We start from the raw sequence: 17,979 nt of genomic DNA on the forward strand, positions 1-17,979 counted from the left end.
CTTTCAGTTGTTGCCCAATGCATTTATTCATACATCATTGACTTTTAGGAACACAACGCATGATGCTCTGAGTATGTAGCTGCAGTCAAGACCAGGAAATGGCCTTTTATTTTTATTGTACCGCGTTCAAGTCCTGACTGATCCAGGATCAGATGTCAGGGGATTTTGGACATTCACAGTTTGGGTTGAGACCCTCACATCCTGCTCACGGACCATTGGGTGACGCTTAGTGAAATGTCAGTGTTTTAATGGGGGAGCAAAGGTTTCAGAAAATGAGAAATGCTCAGAGCTATTCATCTTTCAAGAACTCTTGAGATTACAGCTACAGTATCAGGTATTCTTAATAATATGATACACTATGTATGTGGACAACTATTTGTCAAACATTTCACTCCAAAATCATGGGCATTAATATGGAGTTGGTCCCCCCTTTGCTTCTATAACAGCCTCCACTCTTCTGGGAAGGTGTTCCACTAGATGTTGGAACATTGCCGCGGGGACTTGCTTCCATTCAGCCACAAGCATTAGTGAGGTCGGGCACTGATGTTGGGCGATTAGGCCTGGCTCGCAGTCGGCGTTTGTAAGGGCTGTCGTTGATGAGGAGAGGAGAGAAGGATCAGTAGACCAAAACGCAGCATTTGGGAAATAAGCCATCTTTTATTTGACACGATGGCAACACGAAAACAAACACTTTCAAAATTACAAAACAAGAAAACGACGTAGACGAAAAAACCTGAACATGAACTTACATAACTAACGTAAAACTCACGGACAGGAACAGACTACATCAAAACGAAACGAACAACCGAACAGTCCCGTATGGTGCAAAACATAACACAGATACGGAAGACAATCACCCACAAACAAACAGTGAGAACACCCTACCTAAATATGACTCTTAATTAGAGGAAAACGCAAAACACCTGCCTCTAATTAAGAGCCATACCAGGCAACCAAAACCAACATAGAAACAGAAAACATAGACTGCACCGGGATAAGGGGCAGCACCGGGATAAGGGGCAGCACCGGGACAAGGGGCAGGTCCCGGCTGATGTCCTCAGGCAGATCCTGACTGAACGGCTCTTGACGCTCATGGCTGACTGACGGCTCTCGACGCTCATGGCTGGCTGACGGCTCTCGACGCTCATGGCAGGCTGACGGCTCTCGACGCTCATGGCAGGCTGACGGCTCTCGACGCTCATGGCAGGCTGACGGCTCTCGACGCTCATGGCAGGCTGACGGCTCTCGACGCTCATTGCAGGCTGACGGCTCTCGACGCTCATGGCAGGCTGACGGCTCTCGACGCTCATGGCAGGCTGACGGCTCTCGACGCTCATGGCAGGCTGACGGCTCTCGACGCTCATGGCAGGCTGACGGCTCTCGACGCTCATGGCAGGCTGACGGCTCTCGACGCTCATGGCAGGCTGACGGCTCTCGACGCTCATGGCAGGCTGACGGCTCTCGACGCTCATGGCAGGCTGACGGCTCTCGACGCTCATGGCTCTCTGACGGCTCTGGCTGCTCATGGCTCGCTGGCGGCTCTGGCAGATCCTGTCTGGTTGGCGGCTCTGGCAGATCCTGTCTGGTAGGCGGCTCTGGCAGATCCTGTCTGGTTGGCGGCTCTGGCAGATCCTGTCTGGCGGGCGGCTCTAGCGGCTCCTGTCTGGCGTGCGGCCCTAGCGGCTCCTGTCTGGCAGACGGCTCTGTAGGCTCATGGCAGACGGGCGGCTTAGCAGGCTCATGGCAGACGGGCGGCTTTGCAGGCTCATTGCAGACGGATGGCTCAGACGGCGCTGGGGAGACGGATGGCTCAGCCGGCGCTGGGGAGACGGATGGCTCAGATGGCGCTGGGGAGACGGATGGCTCAGATGGCGCTGGGGAGACGGATGGCTCAGATGGCGCTGGGGAGACGGATGGCTCAGATGGCACTGGGGAGACGGATGGCTCTGGGCGGATACGGCGCACTGTAGGCCTGGTGCGTGGTTCCGGAACTGGAGGCACCGGGCTAAGGATAAGCACCTTCCTACTAGTGCGGGGAGCAGGGACAGGGCACACTGTACTCTCAAAGCCCACTCTATACCTGATGCGAGGTACCGGCACTGGTGACACCGGGCTGAGGACAAGCACATCAGGATTAGTAGGGGGAGAAGATACAGTGTGTACAGGGCTCTGGAGACGCACAGGAGGCTTAGTGCGTGGTGCCGGAACTGGAGGCACCGGGCTAGATACACGCACTACAGGGAGAGTGCGTGGAGGAGGAACAGGGCTCAGGAGACGCACTGGTAGCCTAGTGCGTAGTGTAGGCACTGTAGGTACTAGGCTGGGGCGGGGAGGTGGCGCCGGAAATACCGGACCGTGGAGGCGTACTGGCACTCTTGAGCATTGAGCCTGCCCAACCTTACCTGGTTGAATGCTCCCGGTCACCCAACCAGTGCGGGGAGGTGGAATAACCCGCACCGGCCTATGTAGGCGAACCGGGGAAACCATGCATAAGGCAGGTGCCATGTATGCCGGCCCGAGGAGACGCACTGGAGACCAGACGCGTTGAGCCGGCCTCATGACACCTGGCTCAATACCCAATCTAGCCCTACCAGTGCGGGGAGGTGGAATAACCCGCACTGGCCTATGCACTCGTACAGGAGACACCGTGCGCTCTACTGCGTAACACGGCGCCTGCCCGTACTCCCGCTCTCCACGGTAAGCCTGGGAAGTGGGCGCAGGTCTCCTACCTGCCCTTGGCCCACTACCTCTTAGCCCCCCCCCCCAAGAAATTTTTGGGTGTTACTTACGGGCTTTTTGGGCTTCCGTGCCAGACGCGTTCCCTCATAACTCCTGTTCCTCTCTCCGGTAGCCTCTGCTCTCCTCAGTGCCTCCAGCTGTTCCCATGGGAGGCGATCCCTACCAGCCAGGATCTCCTCCAATGTGTAGCAACCTTTTCCGTCCAAGATATCGTCCCAAGTCCATTGCTCCTTCTTTTCCTGTCCCTTACTCCGTTGAGTTTTCCCTTGCCGCTTGGTCCTAGCGTGGTGGGTGATTCTGTAAGGGCTGTCGTTCTCCTCATCCTCGGATGAGGAGAGGAGAGAAGGATCAGTAGACCAAAACGCAGCATTTGGGAAATAAGCCATCTTTTATTTGACACGATGGCAACACGAAAACAAACACTTTCAAAATTACAAAACAAGAAAACGACGTAGACGAAAAAACCTGAACATGAACTTACATAACTAACGTAAAACTCACGGACAGGAACAGACTACATCAAAACGAAACGAACAACCGAACAGTCCCGTATGGTGCAAAACATAACACAGATACGGAAGACAATCACCCACAAACAAAGTGAGAACACCCTACCTAAATATGACTCTTAATTAGAGGAAAACGCAAAACACCTGCCTCTAATTAAGAGCCATACTAGGCAACCAAAACCAACATAGAAACAGAAAACATAGACTGCCCACCCAAAACTCACGCCCTGACCATATACACATACAAAAACAACATAAAACAGGTCAGGAACGTTACAGCGTTCCAATTCATCCCAAACGTGTTCGATGGGGTTGAGGTCAGGGCTCTGTGCAGGCCAGTCAAGTTCTTCCACACTGATCTCGACAAATGGACCTTGCTTTTGTGATCAGGGGCATTGTCATGCTGAAACAGGAAAGGGCCTTTCCCAAACTGTTGCCACACGGTTGGAAACACAGAATTGTCTAGAATGTCATTGTATGCTGTAGCATTTACATTTCCTTTCACTGGAATTAAGGGGCCTAGCCCAAACCATGAAAAACAGCCCCAAACCATTATTCCTCCTCCACCACATTTTTACAGTTGGCATTATGCATTCGGGTAGGTACAGTGGTTCCTCCTTTAAAAGTTGCAGCGTACTGCAGCGCAGCTTGTATGGTGCCACAGAATTCTATGGCGCGTTATTTAAGTGTGAACCACTGGTACCATTAATGCTAGTTAGTGCTAGTTTGACCACCAGAGGGCATCTTTGAGAAGCATTTGGTAGCCTTCAATAATGGTATAATTTGGTAGCTTTTAATAATTTGATTAATATTATGGTGTTTCTATTCCAAGTAAAACGAAAAACCCTCTGGGTTTCCGTTAGGATGTAACGGAAAATATGGCGCTGTACAACGTGACAATCAGGAGTACAGTACTGGTCTATTTAGCTAAAGAATCCAGTGTCTTGCGGGCACGTGGAAGACTGGGGTTCATTTCCCGACGGGGAGGAAGGAGTAGGCTGTCCTTGTAAATAAGAATTTGTTCTTAAAACTTCTTATGGCTGCAATCCCACTAACGGGATCAATATGCCAGTGAAAGTGCAGGGCGCCAAATTCAAACAACAGAAATCTCATAATTAAAATTCCTCAAACATACATGTGTCTTATATCATTTTAAAGGTAATCTTGTTGTTAATCCTACCAAAGTGTCCGATTTCAAATATGCTTTTCAGCGAAAGCACTACAAACGATTGTTAGGTCACCACCAAACCACAACAAGCACAGCCATTTTTCCAGCGAAAGATAGCAGTCACAAAAAGCGGAAATAGAGATCAAATTAATCACTAACCTTTGATGATCTTCATCAGATGGCACTCATAGGACTTCACGTTACACAATACATGCATGTTTTTTTGATAAAGTTCATATTTATATAAAAGAATCTGAGTTTACATTGGCGCGTTACATTCACTAGTTCCAAAAACATCAAGTGATTTTGCATAGCCACATCGTTTCAACAGAAATACTCATCATAAATGTAGATGATAATACAAGTTATACACATGGAATTATAGATATACCTCTCCTTGATGCAACCGCTGTGTCAGATTTCAAAAAAACTTTACGGAAACAGCAAACCATGCAATAATCTGAGACGGCACTCAGAACAATAGCCAAATTAGCCGCCATGTTGGAGTCAACAGAAACCAGAAAATACATGATAAATGTTTCCTTACCTTTGATGAATTCATCAGAATATAGACCTATGAATCCCAGGTCCACAATAAATGCTTGATTTATTCGATAATGTCCGTTATTTATGTCCAATTAGCTACTTTGGTTAGTGCGTTTGGTAAACAATTCCAAAGTCACAAAGCGCATCCACTATAACGTGACGAAATGTCCAAAAGTTCAGTAACAGTCAGTAGAAACATGCGTGGTCACCTCATGGCAGTGATTACTCATTCCTGCCTCCTTCGGCCCTCCTTCACATTAGAGTCATCAGACAAAGTTCTATTGACTGTTGACATCTAGTGGAAGCCGTAGGAAGTAAAAACTCATCCATATCTCGCTGTAATTTCATTGGGAGCTTGGTTGAAAATCTAGCAGCCTCAGAAAAAATCCAAACAGGAAGTGGAACTTCTCAGGTTTTTGCCTGCCATATGAGTTCTGTTATACTCACAGACATAATTCAAACAGTTTTAGAAACTTCAGAGTGTTTTCTATCCAATACTAATAATAATATGCATATATTAGCAACTATGACTGAGGAGCAGGCCGTTTACTCTGGGCACCTCTGTGCACCTTTCATCCAAGCTACTCAATACTGCCCCTGTAGCCATAAGAAGTTAACTGACTTGCCTAGGTAAATAAAGGTTACACTAAGAGCATAACATTTAAACACCCTAATTTTCTAATTCTAGTTTAGTCTAACTAATACCCAAACAGAGAATTTAGTGAAAATAAAAATCTCATTGATTTTATCAAGACCAGTCCCCATGCTTGTCTCAGAGCAGTGCGAAACGGTGCTAAAATAGTTTTAGGCTATTGCTTCAAATCCTTCTAACTTCAATATGCTCTTTAAATAAATAAGACCTACACCACTTTTAACAGCACATTACTGAACACTAGTGAGACTCCTGTTGCCTACGGTAGACCTACAGTATTTTGAAAAACATGACGTGACTCTCCGCCAATAATTACATAGAGAATTGGAGGATATTTCTGTAATTCAGTGATATTTATTCCCATAGTAATTCATTATGGATCCATAATAAACATTGGCATTTTGAAAGAGTATTTTTATCATTTTATTAATGAAAGCATAAAGATGCCATTATTAGTTACTTTGTTTTAGTTTGAACCTGCAGACTGGCACTAAGAACAGAACAGCGGCAACGTTTCCCTAGTCTGCGCCATTATTAGTGCAATGCCCCTTAAAGTGTTGCCATTATGGCGGGGTGGGGGTCCACCCCTTCCCCCTTCCTCCTCCTCCCTTCCCCATGGGATAGGTCGGTCTTCTGTGCACGGCTCTGTGCTGTCTACATTTTTTTTTCTGGGGTCTTGGCTGATTTCTTTTGATTTTCCCATGATGTCAAGCAAAGAGGCGATGAGTTTGAAGGTAGGCCTTGAAATACATCCACAGGTACACCTCCAATTGACTCAAATGAAGTCAATTAGCCTATTAGAAGCTGCTAAAGCCATGACATAATTTTCTGGAATTGTCCAAGCTGTTTAAAGGCACAGTCAACTTCTGACCCACTGGACCCACTGGAATTGTGATACAGTGAATTATAAGTGAAATAATCTGTCTGTAAACAATTGTTGGAAAAATTACTTGTGTCATGCGCAAAGTAGATGTCCTAACCGACTTGCCAAAACTATAACTTGTGGAGTGGTTGAAAAACGAGTTTAAATGACTCCAACCTAAGTGTATGTAAACTTCCAACTTCAACTGTACATGTAAATACTACAGCAAAATGTCTCCCTTTGAAAGGAAAAAAAATCAGAGTTTTTTTTAATGCTGTAAATGCCATCTGATCAACTCTCAATAACTATGAATCTAACAGCAGAAGCCTGTTATTTAATGGTGTCAGAGTTCTGCATAATGAGTTCTCTATAGATAAGCTAATAATGGTATTGATAGATACAATTATCAATGTATTTACAATTACCGATACTCATGATTGCTCTACTGAATCCATTTAGTCTAGTCAACCTAGAAGTTTTGCAGCAGAATATGTTCAGGCACCGTTGAAAACATAACCTGCATTGATCCCCTTCACTAAATTAATTTTGTACCAGAAAATGGTATTGAATGCCTTGTAGTGTGAAACTGTTGGAACATTGCATTGAGAGCTTAAATGTATTGATCAATTTCAAAAACCTTAAATTGATATTGACATGATCCATCTCTGCACAACATGACTTGCTCAAATACAGTACAACAGCCCAGCCATACAGTGGCGTGGTTATTGCCACACACACTGTAAAAAAGACCCTTGGGCCACACAGCTATGGCTGAAGACCATCTCAGGGGTCTGTGTTATTATTATTATTGCATAATGAACTCATCGTGGTGGCTAGAATCATATTCAGAGGCAAACAGACACAGAAATTCCCTTCAGCGTCTCAACTCTGGGTAGCGCTGCGTTCCTCCTACATATCGATTGAGTTGCACTTTTCCCTCCCCTACTCAGCATTTGTCTGTTTTAAATATTTGGAAAATATTTATGTGATTCGTTAATGGTTTATACATGTTTTTTCTTTTGCTGCCGTAATTACCACACTTTTGAAAGTGCTTAGCAGCCAAGTGGGCTCTGGGGGGGGGGGGGGGGGGGGGGGCATGGGCGTGCGGGAGAGAGGGAGGCAGACCAATGAAATTCGGTAAGTACCATTACAAAAACATGTAAACCTTGCATAATTTTTCAAACACACCCCATAAACACGTTTTTCGCTAATCAGTCGTCCCCTGATATTCCACCGGAGCCAGTTATATTACTTATTCTCCAGTGATGTTTATTGAATCTATAAAACACTACACAATTAAGGTCAATGAATGGGGTGCTCTTTCACCTCAACATGTATTTATTCAGCTGCAAGGATATGCATATTCTTGGTACCATTTGAAAGGAAACACTTTGAAGTTTGTGGAAATGTGAATTGAATGTAGGAGAATATAACACAATAGATCTGGTAGAAGAAATTACAAAGAAAAAAACAACCGGTCTTTTTCTACCACCATCTTTGAAATGCAAGAGAAAGGTCATAGTTCTAGCCATCACTCTGGTTGTAATTCCGATAGTGTCCACAAGATGGCAGCAGTGTATATGCAACGTTTCAGATGGATAACTTGAAGAATGACTGACCGACAAGACTTTTAGTTTTAAGTCCCCAGAGACATTTGGGCAAATGGCATATTCCATTTTTCTGCAAGAATATCGTCAAATCTGTGCACTTGGACGATATACTTAGCTTTCTAAGTATTAGTAGCCATATTATAAGTTCAACATTTGCAAAACAACCAGTTTTCATAACTTCATAACTCTGAATATCCTTAAAATTTTTGTCCAAAATTAAAAGGCATGCTGTCGTACAAGGTTAGAACCTACATTTTACAACATATACGTGGTTTCCGGATACTCCCGTAAAGCCCAGCTCATTGGCTATCTAGCTAGCTTTGTTTGACCCCGATTTGACAACGATACAGCCGTTCAAGTGATAGCGTGCCATGAAGGCGTCGCTCTCTGACCAAATATGGTGTCCTACAGGATGTACTACACCCCTAATGAAATAGTGAAGTCTTGTTACCTTCTAGGATCTCTGAGGAATAGATAGGAATGTGATTTGACTCGTTCAAACAACGTTTAGGGTGAGATTTTCACAGATTCCTTTCTTTGCAAATTGAACGAGTGGTAATACAAAATAAATCGTGTGTGCTATATGGACCTTTTTTAGGATATGAAAAATGATTTTATCTAACAAAACGACACTTCATGTTATCTCTGGGACCCTTTGGTTGATAAATCAAAGCAAGATTTCAGAATGTAAGTACACGTTTCACCTTCAGAGGTGAATATTTCAAACCTATCGTGTTGAAAAAGTGTTTTGTTGTTAGGCGCTCTCCTCAAACAATAGCATGGCATTTTTTCGCAGTAATAGCTACTGTAAATTGGACAGTGCAGTTATATTAACACGATATAAGACACTTATATGTACCAACGTGTTGTTTCTCTAAAATCTGCGATCTTGACATAACGCGCTGAATGATTTACATCTGTCCCATTGACGGAACGCCGATCCTTAAGTTAAGGTCAATGAATGGGGTGTTCTTTCCCCTCAACATGTTTTTATTCAGCTGCAGTTCTGCCTTGGCCTCTCTGCTCTCCCAGTCCCCTTAAAGCCATCACCCCTGTTTAATTAAAGCTGTGCTTGCAGACTCTTGAGTGTCAGCTATCGATTTGAAATACAAGCAGCAGACTCTCTGCCAGTATACCCATACCCCCTGTGCTAGCTTGCTGTGCTTACTGTTTTATTCCCTATGAATTATTCAACATTACGTCGGAATCTATTCTTTGGTCTTTTACTTACATTTTAAACATGTCCCAGCTTGAGTGAGGCGGGGAGCATAAAAAAAAGGCCTGAGATGGAAAAAGATTTAGTGTTTGGCTCCTCCATGCTATTTCTACACTGATACACTGGTGGACCTTTACCTGTTGTAGAATCACAAAATGACTGTCGCCAGTCTAATCAGGAGAGATATTTCCTGTCCTTTTGAATGTTAGATGAAATGTTTTCAATTAGTGAAATTACATTCACATAGATGGGCAGCGCTGTTCAATCGTATGTCATTTCTAACAACATGGTTTAAGGTCCAATGCAGACGTTTTTATCTCAATATCAAATCATTTCCGCATAGCAATTAAGTACCTTACTGTCATTTGTTTTCAGTTAAGATGGTCAAAAAGAAACAAATAGCTTCTTATCCAAGATAAATTTCTCATGCAAGAAATTTACTAGGACTGTCTGGGAGTGGTCTGAGGCGGAGAACTGAAAATGTGCTGTTATTGGCAGAGGTTTGGAACAGCCGTCAAATGAATAGCTGTGATTTGCATTAGAAGTGCTTCTGGCTGAACAGCAAGGCCAGTAAACCAGACTGCCAGGGGTGGAAAGCTTCTCTAATGCCAACAAAATTGTCAGACAATGTTCCGTTTAAGTTTCAAAATGGAGGATTTAGTGCAGCTGTCGGCTTTTCCCTTCATGTCAAACTATAGCGGGGGAAAAACAAGATTTTGTTTAGAATTCCCCTCCAGTGTTTGTTTGAATAGGGACAACTAATTAGCAGTGCCAACATTCAGAAGTAAATACTGCAATAGCTGGGTGCAAAAATAAACCTTGGAAAGAGGCTTCTTAGTAATGATCCACTGCTGAAACTGGAGCCTGGTGATATTTAACTGAGAAAGAAGGGTGCCAATTTATCTTATTAAGACCGAAAGGGTAATATTGTCTTGGACAATTTGAATTCTATAGTACTACAGATACAAGGTGGTGAGTTGCTGAGTTGCTCTAACGAGGGTCTATGTAGGAGAGATGTCAACCAGTCGGTTTGTACTGAAAATGGTCAGATTTTCTATGACATGCTGCGCCAGTGTCTCCAATACACACACACAGCTCCTATTTCAATCCCACTAAGCCAGAGTGAAGGTCAAACAAGGAAGTGAGCATCATTGTGATTATAGCTTTTTATTGCATCTGTTCCTCTGAGGAAACAGTCCTTTAATAGTGTTGAGACCCTGCCTCGCCTTACAGCTGAGGGTCCAGACTGTTCTGTTATTTCTCAAGCTTAAATCCCAGATCCTCAATAATACCCTCCATATGATGATTCAAGTTTGGGGTCAAACTGCGTCGAACATCTCAAAAGTAAATAAGACCAGACGCAAGCAGCTTCCCTCTGCACTTTGACAGAGCTGTTTCTTCTCGTGCACAAGCCACTGCAGACAGATCTCCTTTCATTTATCTCGAAAGAGCGAGCTAAACATGGAAACAGAACAACTTTTGTTGCCATGTGACATTGCCAGGTTATGCCCATGCAGATGTAGGGTCTTAAGTTGCTAACTTTTGTTGCTGTGGTGTATTTGTAGTGTATTTGAGTTTTACAAATGCTTCTAAAGTTTGTAATTTCCACTTACCAATTTGACTTGATTTGCCCTAACCAAAAATGTATCAACCCCTACAAAAATGGCCATTCCATTATAATCCACATAATAATACACTTCCTGTTGCTGCAGGATTATTTTCCTGCTGTAGCAAACTGGCTCAAATTAAGATCCTACATCTGTATGCCTGAATGAACAATATGTATCCCTTTAATGTGGTACACTGCTTTGTGATGTTGCGGTCATGCTCCCATCCATCTGACTCTTTCTCCCTCTCTGCAGGTTGCATCAACCACTGCTGTTTGTCATGTTTTGCTCTTTCAATACCCCTTATTTATTGTGACTCACGATTTATGACATCTGCATCATACCCTCTTCTCTTTCCATCTCTTCCTCTCTGCAGGTTCTTGTGGTGTATCTTTCTGAGATGTTGCACTGATTTCTGTCATAATGCCCTGTGCCTCAACCTCTCTCCCTCCCTCTAGGTAACATCAATGACTCCCAGCTCAACTACTACTTCTTCCTGCTAGCGGGGATCCAGGGCCTCACCCTGCTGGTCTTCCTCATCGTGTCGGTCAAGTACGACAAACAGAAGAATAGTAGAGCAGGAAGTCAGAGGCAGGGTATCACTTCGTCTTGGTCCCATGACTGACCCCTGTCCATCTGACCTCACCCTACCTGCCTTAGTTTGTAGTAGTTAGTGCCAGAACACCTGCCTGATTTGGTACTGGACTCCCTAAAAACATGCCACTTCAATACAGATATGACCAGAAGTTACTTTTCGAAGCAGGTTAAGAGAGCATTTTATCCAACTCTAACCCTTTTCCTAACCTTAACCTAATTCTTCTAACCTGTTAGGTTAATTTTCCTAACCCTTTACGAAAAAGTCCCCTTCCGGTCGTAGCTGTATCAAAGTGACGTGTTTTTAGGGAATCTCGATTTGGTACCGGATAGAGTTTGTTCTTTTTACTTAATGGGTTTGTAAGACTATTACATTTTCAAAGCAAAAATATATTTTTACTGTACACTCGCACATCCCTCACATGAGATCAAGTTCATGTTAATGTATATTTATTGTACAGTACCTTATTTAAAACATCATTACTGTGTTTGATCAGGGTTCCCTTGAATATGAATGGTGTAATTTTCAATAATTTAAACCAATTATTTAACGTAAGCTGATCAAATTAATTACAAATAGCTCACTCCTATTGTCAGATGAGTAAGCATTACACGAATGTGGCCTTTTCACTGGTGCCATAGATCAATGAACAATTTAAAACAAGGCACACCATTTTGAAAAACTTTTGAGGCTTCATCAACTGACTGATCAGGTTTGTACTCTTGCTTGTTTTCTCTTAAATCCTTTCTTTGATAATTTGCACTAGAGGAATTGTGCCATTTTCACACTGTATTGAACATTATTCAATTGTGATTAGGGGCTTGGTGTTTGCTATATTACTTGTATAAACTTGTTTATGATTGGCATGTAAAGGTTAAATAGAAAAGTTATTTACATTTTTTTGCTAACCATTATTTTCACCTACTGTATGTGTTTTCAATATGGAGCTATGTTTTCAGTCTTTAATTTTTTTGTCATACTGTTGCTTATACACTGAGTGTACAAAACATTAGGAACACCTTCCAAATATTGAGTTGCACCCCCTTTTGCCCTCAGAACAGCCTCAATTCTGGACTCTACAAGGTGTCGAAAGTGTGCCACATGTTGACTCCAATACTTCCCACAGTTGTCAAGTTCGCTGGATGTCATTTGGGAGGTGGACCATTCTTGACACACAGGGAACTGTATCAAACACAAACCGGGGCGCCTGGCACCTACTATCATACCCGTTCAAAGGCAATTTTGTCTTGCCCATTCACCCTCTGAATGGCTCGCATACACAATCAATGTCTCAATTGTCTCTATGCTTAAAAATCATTCTTTAACCTGTCTCCTCCCCTTCATCTACACCTGATTTTGAAGTGAATTTAACAAGTGACATCAATAAGGGATCCTGGTCAGTCTGTCATGGAAAAAGCAGGTGTTCCACATTTTTTGTACACTGTGTATACATATACTTTGTGTCTTAGGCGTTGATCTAGAGTTACTTAAATATCAAAGGTATTTCTTTAATTAAATTTACCTGCTAAATCCATGAATAAGGTTTAGACTACTACTTTTCGACTATGCAATGGTTTAATCAAACAAAAGAAATTACAAAAAAAATGTATGACATTAAATGTATATATTGCCAGTTGGTTCAACTTGAAAACCATTTTGGTATATTTACCATCATCATTTACTCGGACTAATCATCCCTAGCCAGCAATGACACAATATCGTGTTGCTGAAACGGGATATTCTGTGATTGCTGCAGCAGAAAACGATGTGAATTGTATCGTGAAAGTAAATGTTTTCATTAAGTTGACATTAGTTCAGACTGAACCACAATTTTACAGTTACCAGTTTCTTTATGCAATTGGGGTAAAGGTTAAAATGAAAATGTTAATTTGCAGTATTAGTCTGACTGTTGACAATGTCTAGCCTCAGATTTGGATGTGTTAATAAATGTCTGTAGTCAGCACATGGTGTCCTTATGGATAGACTGCACTTTTACATACTGTAGCTTTTGGGGGTTGTGACTAATGTATACTTATCATATGGTAGACAATGTTCAGAGCCTCACTCTATGTAATCCCTCTCATGTAGTTGGTATATTTCACCCCAGTCAAAGCTCTTTAATCGTTGACTCTGGCACTACAAAACTATGTATGTTCTGTTAAATAGCAAGATCCACAATGTTTTTTCCCTTTTACCCGACAAGTGATTGTTTAGCAGCAATCTGCATGTTTGCTTTACCTACAGTAGACCTAAGTGCAAAAAGTTAAAGCTGAAAGTAAGGTATTTTACAAACCAAAATCTACTCAGGGTGGAAGGGAGGTAGAATAATTGAATTATTAAAGAATACCAATACAATTGTTATGAAGAGTTAGTAAACTGTCTTTGAGATGTCTTGAAGTATAGTTGTTTACATATTCTCAGGTTGGTGGCTTGAATTGACCTTTTTAGCTAACACATTGAAACCATTTACTAACTCATTGACAATGGCTGAAAACATTTTTGGCTGTTTTATTATAGTGTTTGTTGGATGAATGGTGGTTCTTTTTTGTGTCAACTTAACAGCTTTTGAAGAAACATTTTCTGAAAATGTATTCTGTTTTAATGATGCTGCAGCATTGGTATTTAGAATGTTTTTTGTGGGGTTATTTTTGCTAATAAAATATTAAAATCGTTCTTTCCTACATTCGATTCTCTAAAGGAAACACTTTGTTTGAGATTGCTTATCCTTTAGGACTTGTAATGATTGACGTCTATTTTAAAGATGGGTAAATGCCAAACCATAAGCATTTTAGTCATATTGATGCTGTATGTTTTACAATTGTATGTTAACTGTTATGGTAGCATTAGCATATATTTGCCATAATCAGGGTTATATTATTTATCGATTACGGTAAGCCTCTTCCAGTCCTTTGTTACCCTATTATTCCTCTTAGACATGGGAGACACCCACTGGCAGGTTGGCATAGAATAGTTTGCATAACACAGAGCTCTTATTGTGACTCATGGGTGAAATTGAGCATTTCCAGTGAGGCGAATGCATGTTTCATCAGACTGGGATTGAAATTGGCACGTCCCCACAAATCATGTGTTAATGCTTAGGCCTTACAGCCGAGGCAACAACTCTGGGCTGTTTCCTGTATAGTAAATTAGATGGAGTCTGGTGGTTGGATTCAGACCACACAAGCGTGTCAACAGACAGCTTGATGTTTGAACTTAACACAATGCCTCCAGGTTATAGCTGTGTGGCCGCTTCTTTCTCACAAGATTACTTTTTAGCAGATATGAGTGGTTATGGAGGAAGTCTTGAAGGGCAATAACATTGAAAAATACTGAATAATAGAGATATTGCTTTTGAGGTTCTGGGTTTAGGTCAGATTTATAGACCAGGCTTTACAAAGCAGTGGAGTTGGAGTGCTGTAAGCTATTTATGAGTCAATTTTTTCTAATGTATTTCTATTCATTTATCTAGACCAGGTATTCCCAAACTGGGGCACGCGCAATGACGTCGGGCGTACGCCAAATAAAAATGCGATTCACATTTAAAAAACATTTACATATTTGTTTTCTTCACATTTTCAAAGAGTCCGTTTACATATTGTGGTTGTTGTGGATGTCTGTCACAAATCGAAATGTGTATTGGAACCCAATAATGGTTGAATTCAAGAAGTTTAAGCTGCCTATCAATCATTGTTTTTGAAACCAATATATAGCCAGTGAAAAATGTGCTCTTGCAACAGCTGCATAGTGCGGATCCAAGCCTATGGAATAAAAGTGGGGCTTTTATTGCTCCATCTATTTCATGCTGATATTTTTTTTTCTTCTTTGACCTAATGGACACATGCTCAAACTTGCACACTTTTGATAGACTTAAAGTAGCAATCTTGTCATGGATCCCTCCGGAACTTTAATTACGCACACCTGTCCCCTATTCCCACAGATTAGTATTTGTATTAAGTGTGTCCTTCGGTTTCCATTGGGCTGTCCATTATTGTTACAATGTCCGTTGGTGTGTGTGAGTACCTGTGCTGTGTGTTTTGGCTTTTGTGCCATTGTGGTTTGCGCAGATGACTACGGGTCTCGTCCCGTATGTTAATAATTGTGCGCAAGTGTTATTTATTCGAGGTACTCCTCGCTCTTTTATTTGGGTTTCAACCCTGTGTTTTGTTACGTGTTTGTTTGGTTTTTGTCCACATGCCCTTACACGGCACACCATAATTTGGGTGTAATAAAAACGCATATTACGCATTCCTGCACCTGTCTCCCAAATCATTTTTGCCAGCGTGACAAATCTGTAGTTACTACATCTACTTTTGTACTTATACATTGTATATACAGTACCAGTCAGAAGGTTGGACACACCTACTCATTCAAGGGTTTTTCTTTATTTTTACTATTTTCTACATTGTGGAATAATAGTGAAAACATGAACTATGAAATAACACATATCATGTAGTAACCAAAAAAGTTACAAATCTAAATATTTTTTATATTTGAGAATCTTCAAAGTAGCTACCCTTTGCCTTGATGACAGATTTGCACACTCTTGGCATTCTCTCAACCAGCTCCATGTGGAATGCTTTTCCAATAGTCTTGAAGGAGTTCCCACGTGCTGAGCACTTGCTGCTTTTCCTTCACTCTGCGGTCCAACTCATCCCAAACCATCTCATTTGGGTTGAGGTCGGGTGATCGTGGAGGCCAGGTCATCTGATGCAGCACTCCATTATTTTTGGTCAAATAGCCCTTCCACAGCCTGGAGGTGTGTTGGGTCACTGTCTTGTTGAAAAACAAATGATAGTCCCGCTAAGCGCAAACCAGATGGGATGGTGTACCGCTGCAGAATGCTGTCGTAGCCTTGCTGGTTAAGTGTGTCTTGAATTATAAATAAATCAGACAGCGTCACCAGCAAAGCACCCCCACACCATTACACCGGCGGTTGGAACCAAAACCCTCAAATTTGGACTCATCAGACCAAAGGACAGATTTCCACCGGTCTAACGTCCATTGCTTGTGTTTCTTGCCCCAAACAAGTCTCTTCTTATTATTGGTGTCCTTTTAGTAGTGGTTACTTTTCAGAAACTTGACCATGAAGGTCTGATTCATGCAGTCTCCTTTGAACAGTTGATGTTGAGATGTCTGTTACTTGAACTCTGTGAGATGCAATCTGAGGTGCAGTTGATTGCTGATTTCCGAGGCTGGTAATGCTAATGGACTCATCCTCTGACGCAGACGTAACTCTGGGTCTTCCTTTCCTGTGGCAGTCCTCATGAGAACCAGTTTTGTCATAGCGCTGGATGGGTTTTGCGACTGCACTTGAAGAAACTTTCAAAGTTCTTGACATTTTCCACATTGACTGACCTTCATGTCTTAAAGTAAAGATGGACTGTCATTTCTCTTTGTTTATTTGAGCTGTTCTTGCCTTAATATGGACTTGGTCTTTTACCAAATATTGCTATCTTCTGTATACCACCCCTACATTGTCACAACACAACTGATTGGCTCAAACGCATTAAGAAGGAAAGAAATCACACAAATTTACATTTAACAAGGCCCACCTGTTAATTGAAATCCATTCCAGGTGACTACCTCATGAAGCTGGTTGAGAAAATGCCAAGTGTGTGCAAAGCTGTCATCAAGGTAAAGGCTGGCTATTTTGATGAATCTCAACACTTTTTTGGTTACAGCATGATTCCATGTGTGTTATTTCATAGTTTTGATATATGCACTATTGTTCTACAATGTAGAAAATGGTAAAAATAAAGAAAAACTCTTGAATGAGTAGGTGTGTCCAAACTTTTGGACACACCTACTCATTCAAGATTCTATGTGTTTTACCTGAGCATGACCCCAAAACTAAGGACTTATTAGCCAGCCCTACTCTGTTGTTTATGAATTCCAGTCATTTATTGGAATGAGTGGAATTCTGATAGACTTTGGTTTTTAATGTAAAGATATAATTTAATCATATTATTATTTGTAGTAGAAAGCAATGGGTTAGAAGAAGCCTACATAACCAACCCATAAAGTAAAGTTTAACATCCATATATGGCCAGCTATGTAAACTTTAACATGATTTATCCTGCAATAGATGTCGTTCAATTGGTAACATACATTTTTGCCTTCTTCTAATGCCTCTTAAAGGGAAACGGAATGTAATCTCATTACTGAGTTTGGGTAATCCAAAAGTTACGTTACTGATTGCAATTTTGGACAGGTAACTAGTAACTGTAACGGATTATATTTAGAAAGTACCCTGTTATCAAACACCCTCAATAACGATAATTGAGTCTTGCAGTTGTAATTATTGAGTAAGATGGTATTATCTCACATTTTCTCACATGTTGTTCATTAAGATAGGCTATTGGAACCATTAAAACCCTTTAATTGCTTGAGCCTTAAAGGCTGTGTTTACACACGCATTCTAATTCTGGTCTTTTTTCCACTAATTGGTCTTTTGACCAATCACATCAGATCTTTT

General features: G+C 41.8%; 1 protein-coding gene across 1 annotated transcript in view; it reads left to right on the top strand.

Annotated features, from left to right (window-relative positions):
- Nucleotides 1-15,755, top strand: part of LOC129853491 (solute carrier family 15 member 4-like) — a 55,288-nt gene extending 39,533 nt beyond the window's left edge. The window contains exon 9 of the mRNA XM_055919597.1: nt 11,368-15,755. Coding sequence (XP_055775572.1) covers nt 11,368-11,534 — 167 coding nt within the window. The 3' untranslated portion in view covers nt 11,535-15,755. The remainder of the gene's footprint in view (nt 1-11,367) is intronic.
- The last annotated feature ends 2,224 nt before the right edge of the window (nt 15,756-17,979 follow it).

This window comes from Salvelinus fontinalis, chromosome 4 (genome assembly GCF_029448725.1).
Source record: "Salvelinus fontinalis isolate EN_2023a chromosome 4, ASM2944872v1, whole genome shotgun sequence".
NCBI lineage: Eukaryota > Metazoa > Chordata > Actinopteri > Salmoniformes > Salmonidae > Salvelinus > Salvelinus fontinalis.